The sequence below is a fragment of the Callionymus lyra genome, chromosome 1 (assembly GCF_982586985.1).
Source record: "Callionymus lyra chromosome 1, fCalLyr1.hap1.1, whole genome shotgun sequence".
Classification (NCBI taxonomy): domain Eukaryota; kingdom Metazoa; phylum Chordata; class Actinopteri; order Syngnathiformes; family Callionymidae; genus Callionymus; species Callionymus lyra.
The window spans coordinates 1183284-1199221 of NC_141818.1; the positions used below are offsets into that span (position 1 = coordinate 1183284).

The following is a 15938-nucleotide window of genomic DNA, read 5'->3' on the forward strand; positions in this document are numbered from 1 at the left end:
CTCAGCGAACGATATGAAGGATTTTCCCAAAAAGAGAGACTCGCTGGTTTCCGAGAAAATGCTGCTTTTTATTGTATTGAAAGGTACTGATGGTTTCTGGGTATTTTTCTCCACGAGACAAATGAAAACCATTATAAAAACAATGGTCACCGTGAAAGAATGGTTTCTGTACAGAATCCTCATCAATTGAGCACAAATTACTTCCAGTTTATGTTTTCCAAGGATCTGTTCTTCACGCTAATAACCAGTTTCCTGCCGGGGTTTGTTGTGATAAAATACATTCAGTCAAACAATAATATTATAGAAGTTTATTTCTTGCCTGGTCACGTCCAGGAGCAGCTGGATTTGAAAAAGACTTTGAAAATAGAAAAGTAAGAGTCTGTGATGAAACTTATGCGATTAAATAGAATATATTTAACTTAAAATATGATTCAATACAATATATTTAACTTAAAATATGATTCAATACAATATATTTAACTGAAAATATGATTCAATACAATATATTTAACTGAAAATATGATTCAATACAATATATTTTACTGAAAATATGATTCAATACAATATGTTTAACTGAAAATATGATTCAATACAATATGTTTAACTGAAAATATGATTCAATACAATATATTTTACTGAAAATATGATTCAATACAATATATTTAACTGAAAATATGATTCAATACAATATATTTAACTGAAAATATGATTCAATACAATATATTTAACTGAAAATATGATTCAATACAATATATTTAACCTTAAAATATGATTCAATACAATATATTTAACTGAAAATATGATTCAATACAATATATTTAACTTAAAATATGATTCAATACAATATATTTAACTGAAAATATGATTCAATACAAAATATTTTACTGAAAATATGATTCAATACAATATATTTAACTTAAAATATGATTCAATACAATATATTTAACTTAAAATATGATTCAATACAATATATTTAACTTAAAATATGATTCAATACAATATATTTAACTTAAAATATGATTCAATACAATATATTTTACTGAAAATATGATTCAATACAATATATTTTACTGAAAATATGATCCAATAACAATATTCAACTCTTCATATTCATCATCAAACATCTAACAGTGACTCTCGTTCTCTCCTCCAAAAGTCGACCATCTTTCTTCTCTTCTATCGCTGCAGGTTCTTCATCAACTTCCCGTCGGCCAAGCAGTACTTCAGTCAGTTCCAGGACATGGAGGACCCGGAGGAGATGGAGCGCAGCGGTCAACTGCGGCATCACGCTCGCCGGGTGATGAACGCCATCAACACGGTGGTGGAGAACCTCCACGACCCGGAGAAGGTGTCGGCGGTTCTGGCTCTGGTGGGGAAGGCCCACGCCATCAAGCACAAGGTGGAGCCCATGTACTTCAAGGTAGAGCAGACGCTACTGAACGCTGAAGGTTTCCAAGAAGCTTTTTCAGGAAAGACAAAAAAGTTTCCCTTTTCCTCACAAACCAAATGATGCTTGAACTGTAAACCTGGCAGAGAAGCAGCGACACTGAGCGTTTGGGCTTTATTTGTAAATAATAGAACATCGTTCTTTCACGTTCGGATTGACTTTTGGAGGATGTTTGGTTTTGAATAGTTTCTTCATAAGGATGACGATGCTATGGTAAAAAAAAGACAAAAAAAAGGAGAGAGGCGACCATCTTACATCCTTTCTGGTTCCTGATCCTTTAAGCCAGGAGCGGCGAACCTGGTCCTCAGGGTCACAGTGGTGCAGGTTTTTGTTCCGACCGATCGATCACAACTGAACCAATGAGGTTTGAGCTGAAACAAGCGACACCAGACTGACAATCAACACATTACACTCCTTAGACGCCTGACTGGTCAAAAGCTGTGTCTTGATGGTCGGAACAAAAACCTGCACCACTGCGACCCTGAGGACCAGGTTCGCCGCTCCTGGCTTGAGCTCTTCTGGACCGACAGGCGTCACTTTTGAGAAACGAGCAGATTCGGACCTTTTGGAGAAAAAAAAACGCCTTGAAATGTGAAGCGAACGTGACGTGAGCTGCTGCAGGTGAGATGGATGCAGGTGTTCAGGTGTGAGGAGAGAGTTCAGGACCAGCGAGGGAGGCGTGATCTTCTCTCCTGAGGCACCAACAGCATTGCAGGAAGTGACTGGAATAAAAAAGTTAATTACAAATGCAATGATGGTGAATATGAGCCTGAACCTCCTGATTTCTCTCTTCACTCAGTTCAGTGATGAAAGCATCTGTGATGAAAACACACAACCTCACACAAACACACAACCTCACACAAACACACAACTTCAACATCCTCCACATCCTGATGTGTTTTTACTCGCGTCTTGAAAGTTGACGTCGTCGTGTTTTTTCTGGTAAAATGACTCACGAGTCAAAGAAAGATTTCATTAAACATTCTTGTGATATCAGCAGATGTTGTCGACATGTTCACATGTGACAGAGGCGTGTCTTACCTGAGATCTCACACCAAACCAGCTCTTCTCATTCAACTTGCACTAACCGTATTTTCCGCACGATAAGATGCACTTAAAAGCCTTTAATTTTCTCAAAAAACGTGTTCCTTATATGAACATTACCTGCTGGCGACTTGTTTACAAACACTGTCATGACTCCGTGGGCGTGATGACGTCATTGCATCATCACGGGGTGGGATTAACGACGCACGTCACATCATGGCGGACGACTATGGAGTGATATTACTGCCACCGTTTGAGCGAGTGTGTCCTGGTTGTTGTACACTCCAAATCCCTCTCGTCATGTTCTTTCAGATCCTGAGCGGCGTGATGCTGGAGGTGTTGTCCGAAGAGTTCCCGGAGTTCTTTCCGGCCGAGGTGCAGATGATCTGGAGCAAACTGATGGGCGCGGTGTACTGGCACGTGACGGGCGCCTACACGGACGTGGGCTGGCTCCAGGTCTCCAGCTCGGCCGTGTGAAGACACATGTGCCGGCGAACTCTACCAAGTCAAGGCCAACGAAAACGACACGTTGTCGTGACAGTAGTCGACTCATCCGAGAGGTCGTGTAGACATTTAATGTAGACACTTGTTTTTTCATCACAGTGAACGTTGGTGCTGAGCATCCGTCGTGGTAGCGTTGAAAATATAAACACATGGTTAGAAGTAAAAGTGTTAGTTCGACCAACTCGCTAATTGTTTGCTCTGATAACTGTTAGTCATGTTGACATATAGCAACACAACAAGTGCTGACCCAGGACCGGTGGAGGTGACGTCGTGTGTGATCGTCGTGGATTCAGATCCACATGTAGCATCATGTGATATAATATACTGTATATTTCAACACACTCGATACTATCGTCGCACACTCCAGTCAAGCTAACTGTAGCATTTGCTAATATTTCTCACACTTTTCATGCTAACTCATTTTTCAGTGTCATAGCCTCAAATCCTGAATCGATGGAACGACAAGCTGTCAATCAAACTTCTAGAATCAAACACAGTTGACTTCAAACGACTTGGACAACCATGATCCTGAAGACGTGTCAACGTCACATAAGCACTTGTCAAAACTGTCAAAAGTCAATCAATTCTACTTAATATCCCCTTAATTAAAACAGGATGTGGAAATAGAATGTTACACACTTGTTTCAAATCCATTATTTTAGTGACAACAAACAAGGGTCGCACACAAATCTGACCTCGTAGACGAACACGTTTCACCTCCTTGTTCCTCGAGTCGCTGAGACAAGAGTGTTGAACGAAGAAGCTTCAGCGACGAGACCATGGAGCTGCTGACTGTTAGATTCTCCACGTTCAACTATATATCCTCATGGACTGGTGTCCTCTCTGGTGTCCTCTCTGGTGTCCTCTCTGGTGTCCTCTCTGGTGTCCTCTCTGGTGTCCTCTCTGGTGTCCTCTCTGGTGTCCTCTCTGGTGTCCTCTCTGGTGTCCTCTCTCGTGTCCTCTCTGGTGTCCTCTCATGTCCTCTCTGGTGTCCTCTCTGGTGTCCTCTCTGGTGTCCTCTCTCGTGTCCTCTCTGGTGTCCTCTCATGTCCTCTCTCGTGTCCTCTCTGGTGTCCTCTCTGGTGTCCTCTCTCGTGTCCTCTCTGGTGTCCTCTCTGGTGTCCTCTCTGGTGTCCTCTCTGGTGTCCTCTCTGGTGTCCTCTCTGGTGTCCTCTCTCGTGTCCTCTCTGGTGTCCTCTCATGTCCTCTCTGGTGTCCTCTCTGGTGTCCTCTCTGGTGTCCTCTCTCGTGTCCTCTCTGGTGTCCTCTCTCATGTCCTCTCTCGTGTCCTCTCTCGTGTCCTCTCTCGTGTCCTCTCTGGTGTCCTCTCTCGTGTCCTCTCTGGTGTCCTCTCTCGTGTCCTCTCTCGTGTCCTCTCTCGTGTCCTCTCTCGTGTCCTCTCTCGTGTCCTCTCATGTCCTCTCTGGTGTCCTCTCTGGTGTCCTCTCTGGTGTCCTCTCTCGTGTCCTCTCTGGTGTCCTCTCTCGTGTCCTCTCTCGTGTCCTCTCTCGTGTCCTCTCTGGTGTCCTCTCATGTCCTCTCTGGTGTCCTCTCTGGTGTCCTCTCTGGTGTCCTCTCATGTCCTCTCTGGTGTCCTCTCTGGTGTCCTCTCATGTCCTCTCTGGTGTCCTCTCTGGTGTCCTCTCTGGTGTCCTCTCTCGTGTCCTCTCGTGTCCTCTCTCGTGTCCTCTCTCGTGTCCTCTCTCGTGTCCTCTCTGGTGTCCTCTCTCGTGTCCTCTCTCGTGTCCTCTCTGGTGTCCTCTCTGGTGTCCTCTCTGGTGTCCTCTCTCATGTCCTCTCTCGTTTCCTCTCTCGTGTCCTCTCTCGTGTCCTCTCTCATGTCCTCTCTCGTTTCCTCTCTCGTGTCCTCTCTCGTGTCCTCTCTCGTGTCCTCTCTCGTGTCCTCTCTCGTGTCCTCTCTCATGTCCTCTCTCGTGTCCTCTCCTGTGTCCTCTCGTGTCTCTTGGATCTCAGTGTCTTGTTGATCCTACCGGAGTGTTTGTGGACGTGTTAAGTGGCCACTTGTTCATACCTTCGTTCCTTTGTTTATCATTGACTTTCTTTTCCCGAGACGGAACATGTGGGCTCGGAGACAGGAGACCACACACGAGCTGGTTCTGATGTTTACATGGACCTCTTTGAAGCCGCGTCCGAGAGAAGGTTCTGCGTCTGAAGGACCATTAGAGGCCGCGGTGTTGAAGAACGACCGCGTCAGTTACGGTTCACCGCGACCCGCCTCTGAATTCCCGAACATCTCCTGTAATGGTGTGGATGTGGGTCGTTTGTTCTCATCACCGACGGCATCTGCTCGTCCTCCTGCCTCGTCCTCCTGCCTCGTCCTCCTGCCTCGTCCTCCTGCCTCGTCCTCCTGCCTCGCCCTCGGCGCCGCCGGCGTCTGGCGCTAATCAGGAGATAATGAGGCTCCGGCGCTCGAGTCCTTCGTCTACTCCGTGGTTCTACCGTAACACCCGACTAGCTTCGCGTCACTGAGGAGAAAACAATTACCAACGATGGCAGATGCTCTCGGATCCATGAGTCAGTTATTGTTTAACGCGCCGCGATGACAGCAGACGCTCCAATCCTTCCTTCAGATTCACAGAACGTTTGCAAGTTTGTCGATAAAAGCAGTAGTTGAAGGAGTCGTAGGTGAGGCTGGTGCAGAAGATGAAGCCGTGAAGAAGTGAATCAGTGGAATATTGACGATTGAACGTCACATTTAAATGGTTGAACTTGTTATTTTATTTATTTATTTAAATGTTGTTGTTTTTTAAGAGTTTAACTATTTGAATTCAGTAAGTTTTATTATTCATTTTTAATGTACAAAACGTGAGTTTAAGGGGTGAGTTAGAAATTTACGTGTGTCCTTGAATGCAACTTGTGTTTTTGTGACCAATCAGAGCAGAGTGGGCGTGGCTGCTCGGACGAGATTTCTTCTCAGCCAAAACAGAGCATTTTAAGTGGGCGGGGCTTCATCGTATTTTCTTATGTAAATATCTTTATTAAACGAGAGTTTTGTGCAAAAAGAAACGGATGAGTATAATAGAGTCATAGAATAGAATCGAGTGTAATATAACCAGGTGGAGGAGAGCGACTCGACCACAAGAAATCCTTCGTAAACTCTACGACGTCGACGATGAAACCGTGAAAACAAAACACTTTCCCTCGTCGTCCTCGAGGAAATACTTTCTCCGTCACACGGTTCGAGCGACGCTGCGTCAAACCTGCGAAGATCAGCGTTGTGTAGCTGCAGGGTTGTTGTGACGACAACGAGCGTGATTATGTGCAGACACACACACACACACACACACACACACACTCACACACACACACACACTCACACAGTCACACACACACCATACACACACACTCACACTCACACTCACACACACACACACACACTCACACACACACACACACACACAGCGTGGCCTCTGTGGTCAAGCATCAGTGTGTCCTCGCATGAGAGAACCTCTGATCACAAACACTCGGGTTTGAAAGAACATGAGGTTTTATCGTCTATATTGTTTGAAATACTGTCTATGGATGTGTTCGTGTTGTGAGTCCAGCGGCTTCTCGTGTCTCGCATGTTTGTACTCGTTTCTTCCTTGAGATGAATCTTCATTAAAATCCACTGCGACATTATTTCCTGCTCGTCTTCTTTCTCCACTTGACTCTTGACTCCATGTATCTTCACACGCCTGAAGAAATACAAAGGCAGGAATAACAGCGTCGGTTACATCCTGGTCACGCGAGGAAAGAGAGTTTATTCCTGACTGTGAAGTCAATGTTACTTGAATCAAAGTCTTTATTGAAGGAAGTAAAGAAACAAATATGACAAAACGTCTTTCTTTCTTCAGTTCTATCTTCTCTTGTGCATCATTTTAGATTTCAACACACACAAAGTAACAGAAAGTCGTAGTTCTTATTGTCGTTTACTATAGTATAGTATAAAGTACATACTTTAGTACTAAATAATTCAATATATTGAATAAAGCTGCGTTCAGGAACATCAACTTGTTGTTGTTCACTCTATTGTTTATTTCAACAGATACACATCAACAGAAGTTAGTAGTGACTCTACTGAGCGCACACATGATCTTGTGTTTGTGTCGTTGACTCTATTGTAAAAGTTGATTTTGTGTCTAAACAAGAAGGATGTGTCTCGCCTGCAGTTCTTACAAAACGTGATGGGTTGGCTGGGCGGCAAAGCATCACAGGATCTGTTCAGGTCACCGTCACTGAGAGGGTTGTTGAGAGAGATGAGATCAAACGTTACGTTTTAAAGTTGAATTAAATGTTGATTAAAATGAAATTGAAACGGTCACTACTGAAGATGTTGGTTCAGCGCGAGAGTTTAACGAGCAAATGAACGTTCGCTGTCTATGGTTTTCATGTGAACTCGTGGGTCAGAGTTCAATCCCACATGGATCAGGATCAGTGGCACAGATCCATCCAAGTGAAACTTTTTCTGAAACTTCTCCATCGACTGCGTTTCTCCTTCATTTTAGCTTCTACTTCACACACACTTTCAAGCCTGAAGAGTCTCCACCGTTCAAAATCAGGAGTAATTGAAAGTGCACTCAAGGCCGCGGTGTCGTCGTCAAAGTCACTGCGACGTCGTTCACCGTGAACGAGTCACATTTGGCATCAAAACTCTCTGCAGCCAGATTTCAACTCCATCTCATCTCTCAACAGACTTTTAACAGAAGATGTTACGACAAGTTTTCTGGTGTTTTCAGAATCACATTGTTTTTAAGGCTCAATTCTAACCTTCCTGGAGGCAGGAGTGGAGTAAAAGTATCTGGATGTTCTGTTCTATGTTAGTCTTTGTATCCTTTGTCTTTGTTGTTTTTCTTTGATCTTGTTCTTTATCTTTATCTTAAGACTTAGATTGTATCATCTTGTTCTTTCTCTTTATTTCTCTTTGTTCTTATTTTATTTTTATTTTGATTCTTTTTTATGAATAATTGCTGTATTGCTGTGTCTTATTGGAAAAAAACAATTTCAATAAAGTTCTACCTAACCTACAAACCTAACCTACAAATAAAATACCAACACATGTACTGCACTTGAAGCTCTGCACTCTGGATAAGGAACAGCACAGGCTCTGGAAAGTGCATTTGTAGTCTTGAGATGTTCATGTCATGTCCGGTTCAGATGTTCAGATGATTTTGTTTGATTCCCTCCCTGGGTTGGGTGTGAGATCCTGGCCCTGAGTGGAGGAACTAGAGTCTTGTTCACGAGTGATGGTGGTAAAATAAAGATGGTGTCGCCCGATCCTCGACCGGTGGGTTGAGACCTCGAGAACAAGATGGCAGCTTCAAGAGATGTCTTCTCGCAGAAATGGAGCGAGAGCTGTGAGGATTCAGGAGGTGAACATGTGATCAGAACCTCAGGATACGCAGAAGAAGACCCTGATAATTGATACTGTTAGATTTAAATTATTATACACTATACGTATACACCATACTTAAATTAATGCTAAAAGATAATCAAAATATAAAGTATAAATTACTGGCTTGATCTAAGAGCTTAAACGTTTGACGACACATTTACATCAACATCCACTCAGACTGATCCACTGGTTCAAGACTAGCTTGGATCAGGATTAGATACGACACCAGTTATTTAAAACATCTGTTTATCTGCAAATCACACCTTAAATCGTAGATAAAAGAACGAAGACACACCCGGGAAAGGGGGGATAAAAGAAGGAAACCCCCGCCTGAGAACATTTGAATGACTAGATTACAAGAAGACAAATCAGGATGTCTCTCTGCGGATGATCGGGACACAGGGAACTTGAAAGAACCATTTGGCCGGAAAGAGACGACCTTCTGGACGGGAGATTTGCCTTAAATATTGCGATGTTTCTACAGATCGGGACCTTTTCTCCCAAACTATTGACCTGTACAGTCACCGGGAGAAAGTATGTCCGATCGATCGTAAAGCTTGTATTTTGTTTGACTTGAAGCGGCGAATAAACGACCGTGACTCTCTGGATTGTTCATCTCCACGACATGAAGTATAAAACCCGGGACGGAAGTGACATCGTGTCGGAGCGACGGAACGGAGTCCGTGTTTTGATCGTTTTAACATCAGGGTCTCGGTGGAGTTTCATCCACTGAAGACCTAGAGCTCAAGTCAAGACACTTCAGAAGCTTCTCGTCTCTGTGTCTCACAAGAGCTTTGATAGTTTCCTGCCTGCAGACGTGAAGTTCAGATCCTCCCACTGTTTAATCCAAGACATAATGAAATGTGACTGAAATGTTGCTAATCAATGATTAATGGTGGAGTGTTTGCTTCTGACACTGCAGGCTGGACTATCTACGGCTCCAGTGGGAGGTTCATGCCGAGGAAGACGCTGTTTATAGTAATATATTCAAACAGATCCTCTGCCAGAGTTGAACTCGTGGTGTGATGTGATTCCAGAGCTTCAGCGTCAGAGTGTTTGAAAGAGCGCTGAGATCGTAACATCTTCCAATGAAAAGAAAAAGGTAAACGGCGCCGAGGGAAAGAGGAGGCATTTCACCGGTGATGGGTATTATACCGCGTCGCCATGGCAACACATTTCCCTCCACGGATACTTCAATTTTCAGAGGGAAAATGAAAACGGGAAGGATCAGGAAAATGTGGAGGAAAGTGATTGATCGTGTGAACGTATGGACGTGTCGAACCGAAGCCTCGTCGAAGAACATCATGAAAGATCATCACGTTTGTTCGTCTCCAGACGTGTTACATGTTGTTTGTTGATGGAGATAAACATGTTTGTTTCTTCAGGTTTGGTCAGTGACACGTTTTTCTATCTTGTGTATTTGTGAAGGTGAAGAAGTGGGTTTGAGTCTGGAGGACGTGAACTTACTCTACATGTTTTTATCAAAGTCATCCAGAGTTTCCATTTGAAATAATAATAATATCTATTCTTTGAAAGCAGCCGATGGAAGGATCGTGAGACAAGTATCTCCATCATCTTCTCTCCAGCATTTGATTGTGATTTGAATAGTTTGGAAGGTTTTACTCGCTTTCTGTTCCTCCACTAGATGTTTTCAGGCTTTAACGGGTGAAAGAAAGGTTTGAACAGACGATGGATATTATGTTTCGTCACAAACAAGAGTTCTGAGGCCATTACTGCGACCGCATGGACGCGCATCTAAACATCCCATAATGTGTCGCGACTCTGGTCGTCAGGCGCCGCTCAGAATATAAAATATCGTCTCGAAGATGACGTTGTAAGTAATTAAGTAAGTCATTTGTATTTATATAGTACTTTTCCAGACCAGGGTCACAAAGCGCTTAAACAATCAAAACAATATTCAATAAAGTATATATTTTAAAGATCAAGATAAAACTGAGAACAACACAGGAGTTCCAGAAAATCAAGCAAAAGCCTGAACAAATAAAAGTCTGGATCAGATCATGAAGGTCTGACCATGAATAGATCGGAAAGTAAGAACCAGAATTTTAAAATGATCCTGAAAGAAACCAGTGAAGAGTTTGAAGGAGAAATGTGAGTTCTTCTACTAGAGCAGCCAGTGAAGAGTTTGAAGGAGATAATGTGAGTTCTTCTACTAGAGCAGCCAGTGAAGAGTTTGAAGGAGATAATGTGAGTTCTTCTACTAGAGCAGCCAGTGAAGAGTTTGAAGGAGATAATGTGAGTTCTTCTACTAGAGCAGCCAGTGAAGAGTTTGAAGGAGATAATGTGAGTTCTTCTACTAGAGCAGCCAGTGAAGAGTTTGAAGGAGATAATGTGAGTTCTTCTACTAGAGCAGCCAGTGAAGAGTTTGAAGCAGAAATGTGAGTTCTTCTACTAGAGCAGCCAGTGAAGAGTTTGAAGGAGAAATGTGAGTTCTTCTACTAGAGCAGCCAGTGAAGAGTTTGAAGGAGAAATGTGAGTTCTTCTACTAGAGCAGCCAGTGAAGAGTTTGAAGGAGAAATGTGAGTTCTTCTACTAGAGCAGCCAGTGAAGAGTTTGAAGGAGAAATGTGAGTTCTTCTACTAGAGCAGCCAGTGAAGAGTTTGAAGGAGAAATGTGAGTTCTTCTACTAGAGCAGCCAGTGAAGAGTTTGAAGGAGAAATGTGAGTTCTTCTACTAGAGCAGCCAGTGAAGAGTTTGAAGGTGAAATGTGAGTTCTTCTACTAGAGCAGCCAGTGAAGAGTTTGAAGGAGAAATGTGAGTTCTTCTACTAGAGCAGCCAGTGAAGAGTTTGAAGGAGAAATGTGAGTTCTTCTACTAGAGCAGCCAGTGAAGAGTTTGAAGGAGAAATGTGAGTTCTTCTACTAGAGCAGCCAGTGAAGAGTTTGAAGGAGAAATGTGAGTTCTTCTACTAGAGCAGCCAGTGAAGAGTTTGAAGGAGAAATGTGAGTTCTTCTACTAGAGCAGCCAGTGAAGAGTTTGAAGGAGAAATGTGAGTTCTTCTACTAGAGCAGCCAGTGAAGAGTTTGAAGGAATAATGTGAGTTCTTCTACTAGAGCGGCTCAGAGTTCTGTTTGCATTTGTTTTTGCTGTGTTTGCATCGAAATAAAACAGTTGTTCGGCTTGAGATGCTCGAATAGATGTTGAACTTGATAGACTTCTGGATCCGCTCCAGGACAACATACTCGTGTCTGCAAAGATTGTCAGTAGTTTTGAAAACGAGGGTTCGTCCTGGAGGGGTCAGGGGTCACAGTAACACAATATAATATGAAATGAATCATTTCTAACCAGTCAAGTTTCCCATCGAACCCAAACACTCCTGTGATGATGTCAAACTCTATCGTGTTAGCGCCACCTAGCTTGAAGATATCAACATTTTCTAAAGGTTTCTGTCGGGGAAGATCTGCTGAAGAAGTGAAATATGATTTAACAAACATCAAGTAAGGCTTTGAGGGCAAACATTGCCTGAAGTTATGAACTATAATAGTTATGGTGGAAAAGTGAATAAAAGTAAAGAAACACACAAGCTCATTTATTCCTTTTAAAGCATTTGCTCTGTTCTGAAAAGGGGGTCCCAGGCTAATGGTGTTTGCATTCCCTGGTTCATTAGTATATGAATAAAAACTCAAGGCCTACAGGCCAGATCTGGTCGGACAAGTCAGTTTATGCGGCCTGTAAGGATTTAGATCAAAATAAATGTTCTTACCACCATGACAGAGTTGGTTGTGAGAGAACAAGACCTCATTTTAGTTCTTGAACAAGAGACTGGGAATGAAGATTCTATTTTCTTTGGTTATTATGGTTTTTGTTTGTTCCGGGACTATCCTTAAGATGTTGTTTTTCAGTTTTACAACCTTCGTCAATACTGTCCATGACTATTTCCACAGCTGACTCTGAGGTCCTGCAGCCTTCATTTGTCTCTAAATATATTCATTATTCTGGAGCAGATCTGAGGAAAAACGTTTCTTATCTAAGCCAGAAAGATAAATATATTCCACACGTTCTCACCAGAGATCGTCTCCTCGCCGTCACCTCCTGACAGCAGGTCTGGGATGAGATGCACGGCCACAGACGCTGCTCCAGCTCTGGTCCAGCTCTTGTCCAGCTCTGGTCCAGCTCTTGTCCAGCTGTGGTCCAGCTCTTGTCCAGCTCTGGTCCAGCTCTTGTCCAGCTCTGGTCCAGCTCTGGTCCAGCTCTTGTCCAGCTCTTGTCCAGCTCTGGTCCAGCTCTTGTCCAGCTCTTGTCCAGCTCTTGTCCAGCTCTGGTCCAGCTCTTGTCCAGCTCTTGTCCAGCTCTTGTCCAGCTCTGGTCCAGCTCTTGTCCAGCTCTTGTCCAGCTCTTGTCCAGCTCTTGTCCAGCTCTGGTCCAGCTCTTGTCCAGCTCTGGTCCACACACCGGCGCTCGTGTCATGAGCGGCTTTAGAGCTTCCTGCTGTCCTGCTGCAAGAGATGCTGCTCAGCGGTGACTGGAGTCTGGCCTCAGTTTCATCACGAATTCACGGTGAATCCATGAACCGCCTCTAAAATTAAACCATGAAGAAACAAGAAGATCAATCCATGCTTTGAATAATAATAATAATACTAGTGTGTGTTTACCTCGATCTGAAGTCATCACAATCCAGGGATGTGTGTAAAGAAACACAACATTTGTCAGTGTAGGAATAAACAACTATTAGAACTTTTAGTCAAAATATTGATACATTTTGCAGCTGCACCGTGAGTCGCGTAGTATTAGTCTACAATTATCGCAGTATAACTCTATAGTAGTACCGCAGTCTAACTCTATAGTAATACCGCAGTATAACTCTATAGTTGTACCGCAGTATAACTCTATAGTAATACCGCAGTATAACTCTATAGTAGTACCGCAGTATAACTCTATAGTAGTACCGCAGTCTAACTCTATAGTAATACCGCAGTATAACTCTATAGTTGTACCGCAGTATAACTCTATAGTAATACCGCAGTATAACTCTATAGTAGTACCGCAGTATAACTCTATAGTAGTACCGCAGTATAACTCTATAGTAATACCGCAGTATAACTCTATAGTAGTACCGCAGTATAACTCTATAGTAGTACCGCAGTATAACTCTATAGTAATACCGCAGTATAACTCTATAGTAGTACCGCAGTATAACTCTATAGTAGTACCCTAGTATAACTCTATAGTAGTACCGCAGTATAACTCTATAGGCAGTATAACTCTATAGTAGTACCGCAGTATAACTCTATAGTAGTACCGCAGTATAACTCTATAGTAATACCGCAGTATAACTCTATAGTAGTACCGCAGTATAAGTCTATAGTAGTACCGCAGTATAACTCTATAGTAATACCGCAGTATAACTCTATAGTAGTACCGCAGTATAACTCTATAGTAGTACCCTAGTATAACTCTATAGTAGTACCGCAGTATAACTCTATAGTAGTACCCTAGTATAACTCTATAGTAGTACCCTAGTATAACTCTATAGTAGTACCCTAGTATAACTCTATAGTAGTACCGCAGTATAACTCTATAGTAGTACCGCAGTATAACTCTATAGTAGTACCGCAGTATAACTCTATAGTAGTACCCTAGTATAACTCTATAGTAGTACCCTAGTATAACTCTATAGTAGTACCCTAGTATAACTCTATAGTAGTACCCTAGTATAACTCTATAGTAGTACCGCAGTATAACTCTATAGTAGTACCGCAGTATAACTCTATAGTAGTACCGCAGTATAACTCTATAGTAGTACCGCAGTATAACTCTATAATAGTACGCCTCACCTTATGCTAAAAAGCTGCACCACATTTATTAATGTGTAATATACGTTTCAAACCCTGTATATGTACAATAAACACTTATATATGATTGAAATTGTTGTACTTGTCGTAACTTTCGACAACACTTCATAAAAACTTGTGAGTCATTGCTGTCAAAGTCTAAAAACTTGATTTAAACCACAGTGTCATGAGTCTACATGTTCCTCCTTGTGTTTCCGGTTTTATTGTGAAATCGGCTCCCTTCTGTGTCTGTGCTCGTCTAACCTGTCTGATAGTAATTGTTCCAGGTGTGTCTAGTTAGTCCCGCCCCCAGCTGCTGCTGATTGCTCCCCTGAGTTCTTAAGCCTCCACTCTCTGTCACGTCCTTGTCTTGTCATTACCGTTTTCCTGTACCTGTATCCTGCCGTTGAGTATTCCTGCTTCCTACCTTGTCTCCTTACCTTTGTCCCGACCAAGACTCATTCCTGCCTGTTGTGATTATCGACCTGTTTCTGCCCCTTGACGCCTAGTTTGCTTTACCCTTGCTTTTGCCTTTTGTTGCCGATTACTGGACTGTATGACTCGCCTCTGCCTTCGCCACTGAATTAAACCAAGTCTATGCAAATACCTCTGCGCCTGGGTTTCTCCGTTCCATTCCGTGATACACAGTTAGACTCATGAAAGAAATGAGGAAGCATCATCGGGTCAAAACAATCTGGAGCACTTCATTTATCACCTATAGTCTATCCCAGCTATATCGGGTGAGAGGCAGGGGACACCCTGAAAAAGTTGACGGTTTGACACACACAGACACACAACCATTTAGACACACACTCGCACCCACAGACCATTTCGGGTTATCAACCAATCTCTGAATGTTTTTGGAAACCAGAGAGAGAACATTCAAACTCCACAATAACAGTAACAACACAGTAATAACACAGTAATAACACAGTGACAACACAGTAACAACACAGTAATAACACAGTAATAACACAGTGACAACACATTAACAACACAGTAATAACACAGTAATAACACAGTGACAACACAGTGACAACACAGTAATAACACAGTAATAACACAGTAATAACACAGTGACAACACAGTAACAACACAGTAATAACACAGTAATAACACAGTAATAACACAGTGACAACACAGTAACAACACAGTAATAACACAGTAATAACACAGTGACAACACAGTAACAACACAGTAATAACACAGTAATAACACAGTGACAACACAGTGACAACACAGTAATAACACAGTAATAACACAGTGACAACACAGTGACAACACAGTAATAACACAGTAATAACACAGTAATAACACAGTGACAACACAGTAACAACACAGTGACAACACAGTGACAACACAGTAATAACACAGTAATAACACAGTAATAACACAGTGACAACACAGTAACAACACAGTAATAACACAGTAATAACACAGTGACAACACAGTAACAACACAGTAATAACACAGTAATAACACAGTGACAACACAGTAACAACACAGTAATAACACAGTAATAACACAGTGACAACACAGTAACAACACAGTAATAACACAGTAATAACACAGTGACAACACAGTGACAACACAGTAATAACACAGTAATAACACAGTGACAACACAGTGACAACACAGTAATAACACAGTAATAACACAGTAATAACACAGTGACAACACACTAACAACACAGTGACAACACAGTAATAACACAGTAATAACACAGTGACAACACAGTAACAACACAGTAATAACA

General features: G+C 42.3%; 1 protein-coding gene across 1 annotated transcript in view; it reads left to right on the forward strand.

Annotated features, from left to right (window-relative positions):
• cygb2 (cytoglobin 2) overlaps positions 1-3948 on the forward strand; it is a 24439-nt gene extending 20491 nt beyond the window's left edge. The window contains exons 2-3 of the mRNA XM_087791907.1: positions 1189-1420; positions 2804-3948. Of these exons, the coding sequence (XP_087648033.1) occupies positions 1189-1420; positions 2804-2968 (397 nt within the window). The 3' untranslated portion in view covers positions 2969-3948. The remainder of the gene's footprint in view (positions 1-1188; positions 1421-2803) is intronic.
• Positions 3949-15938: the final 11990 nt, after the last annotated feature.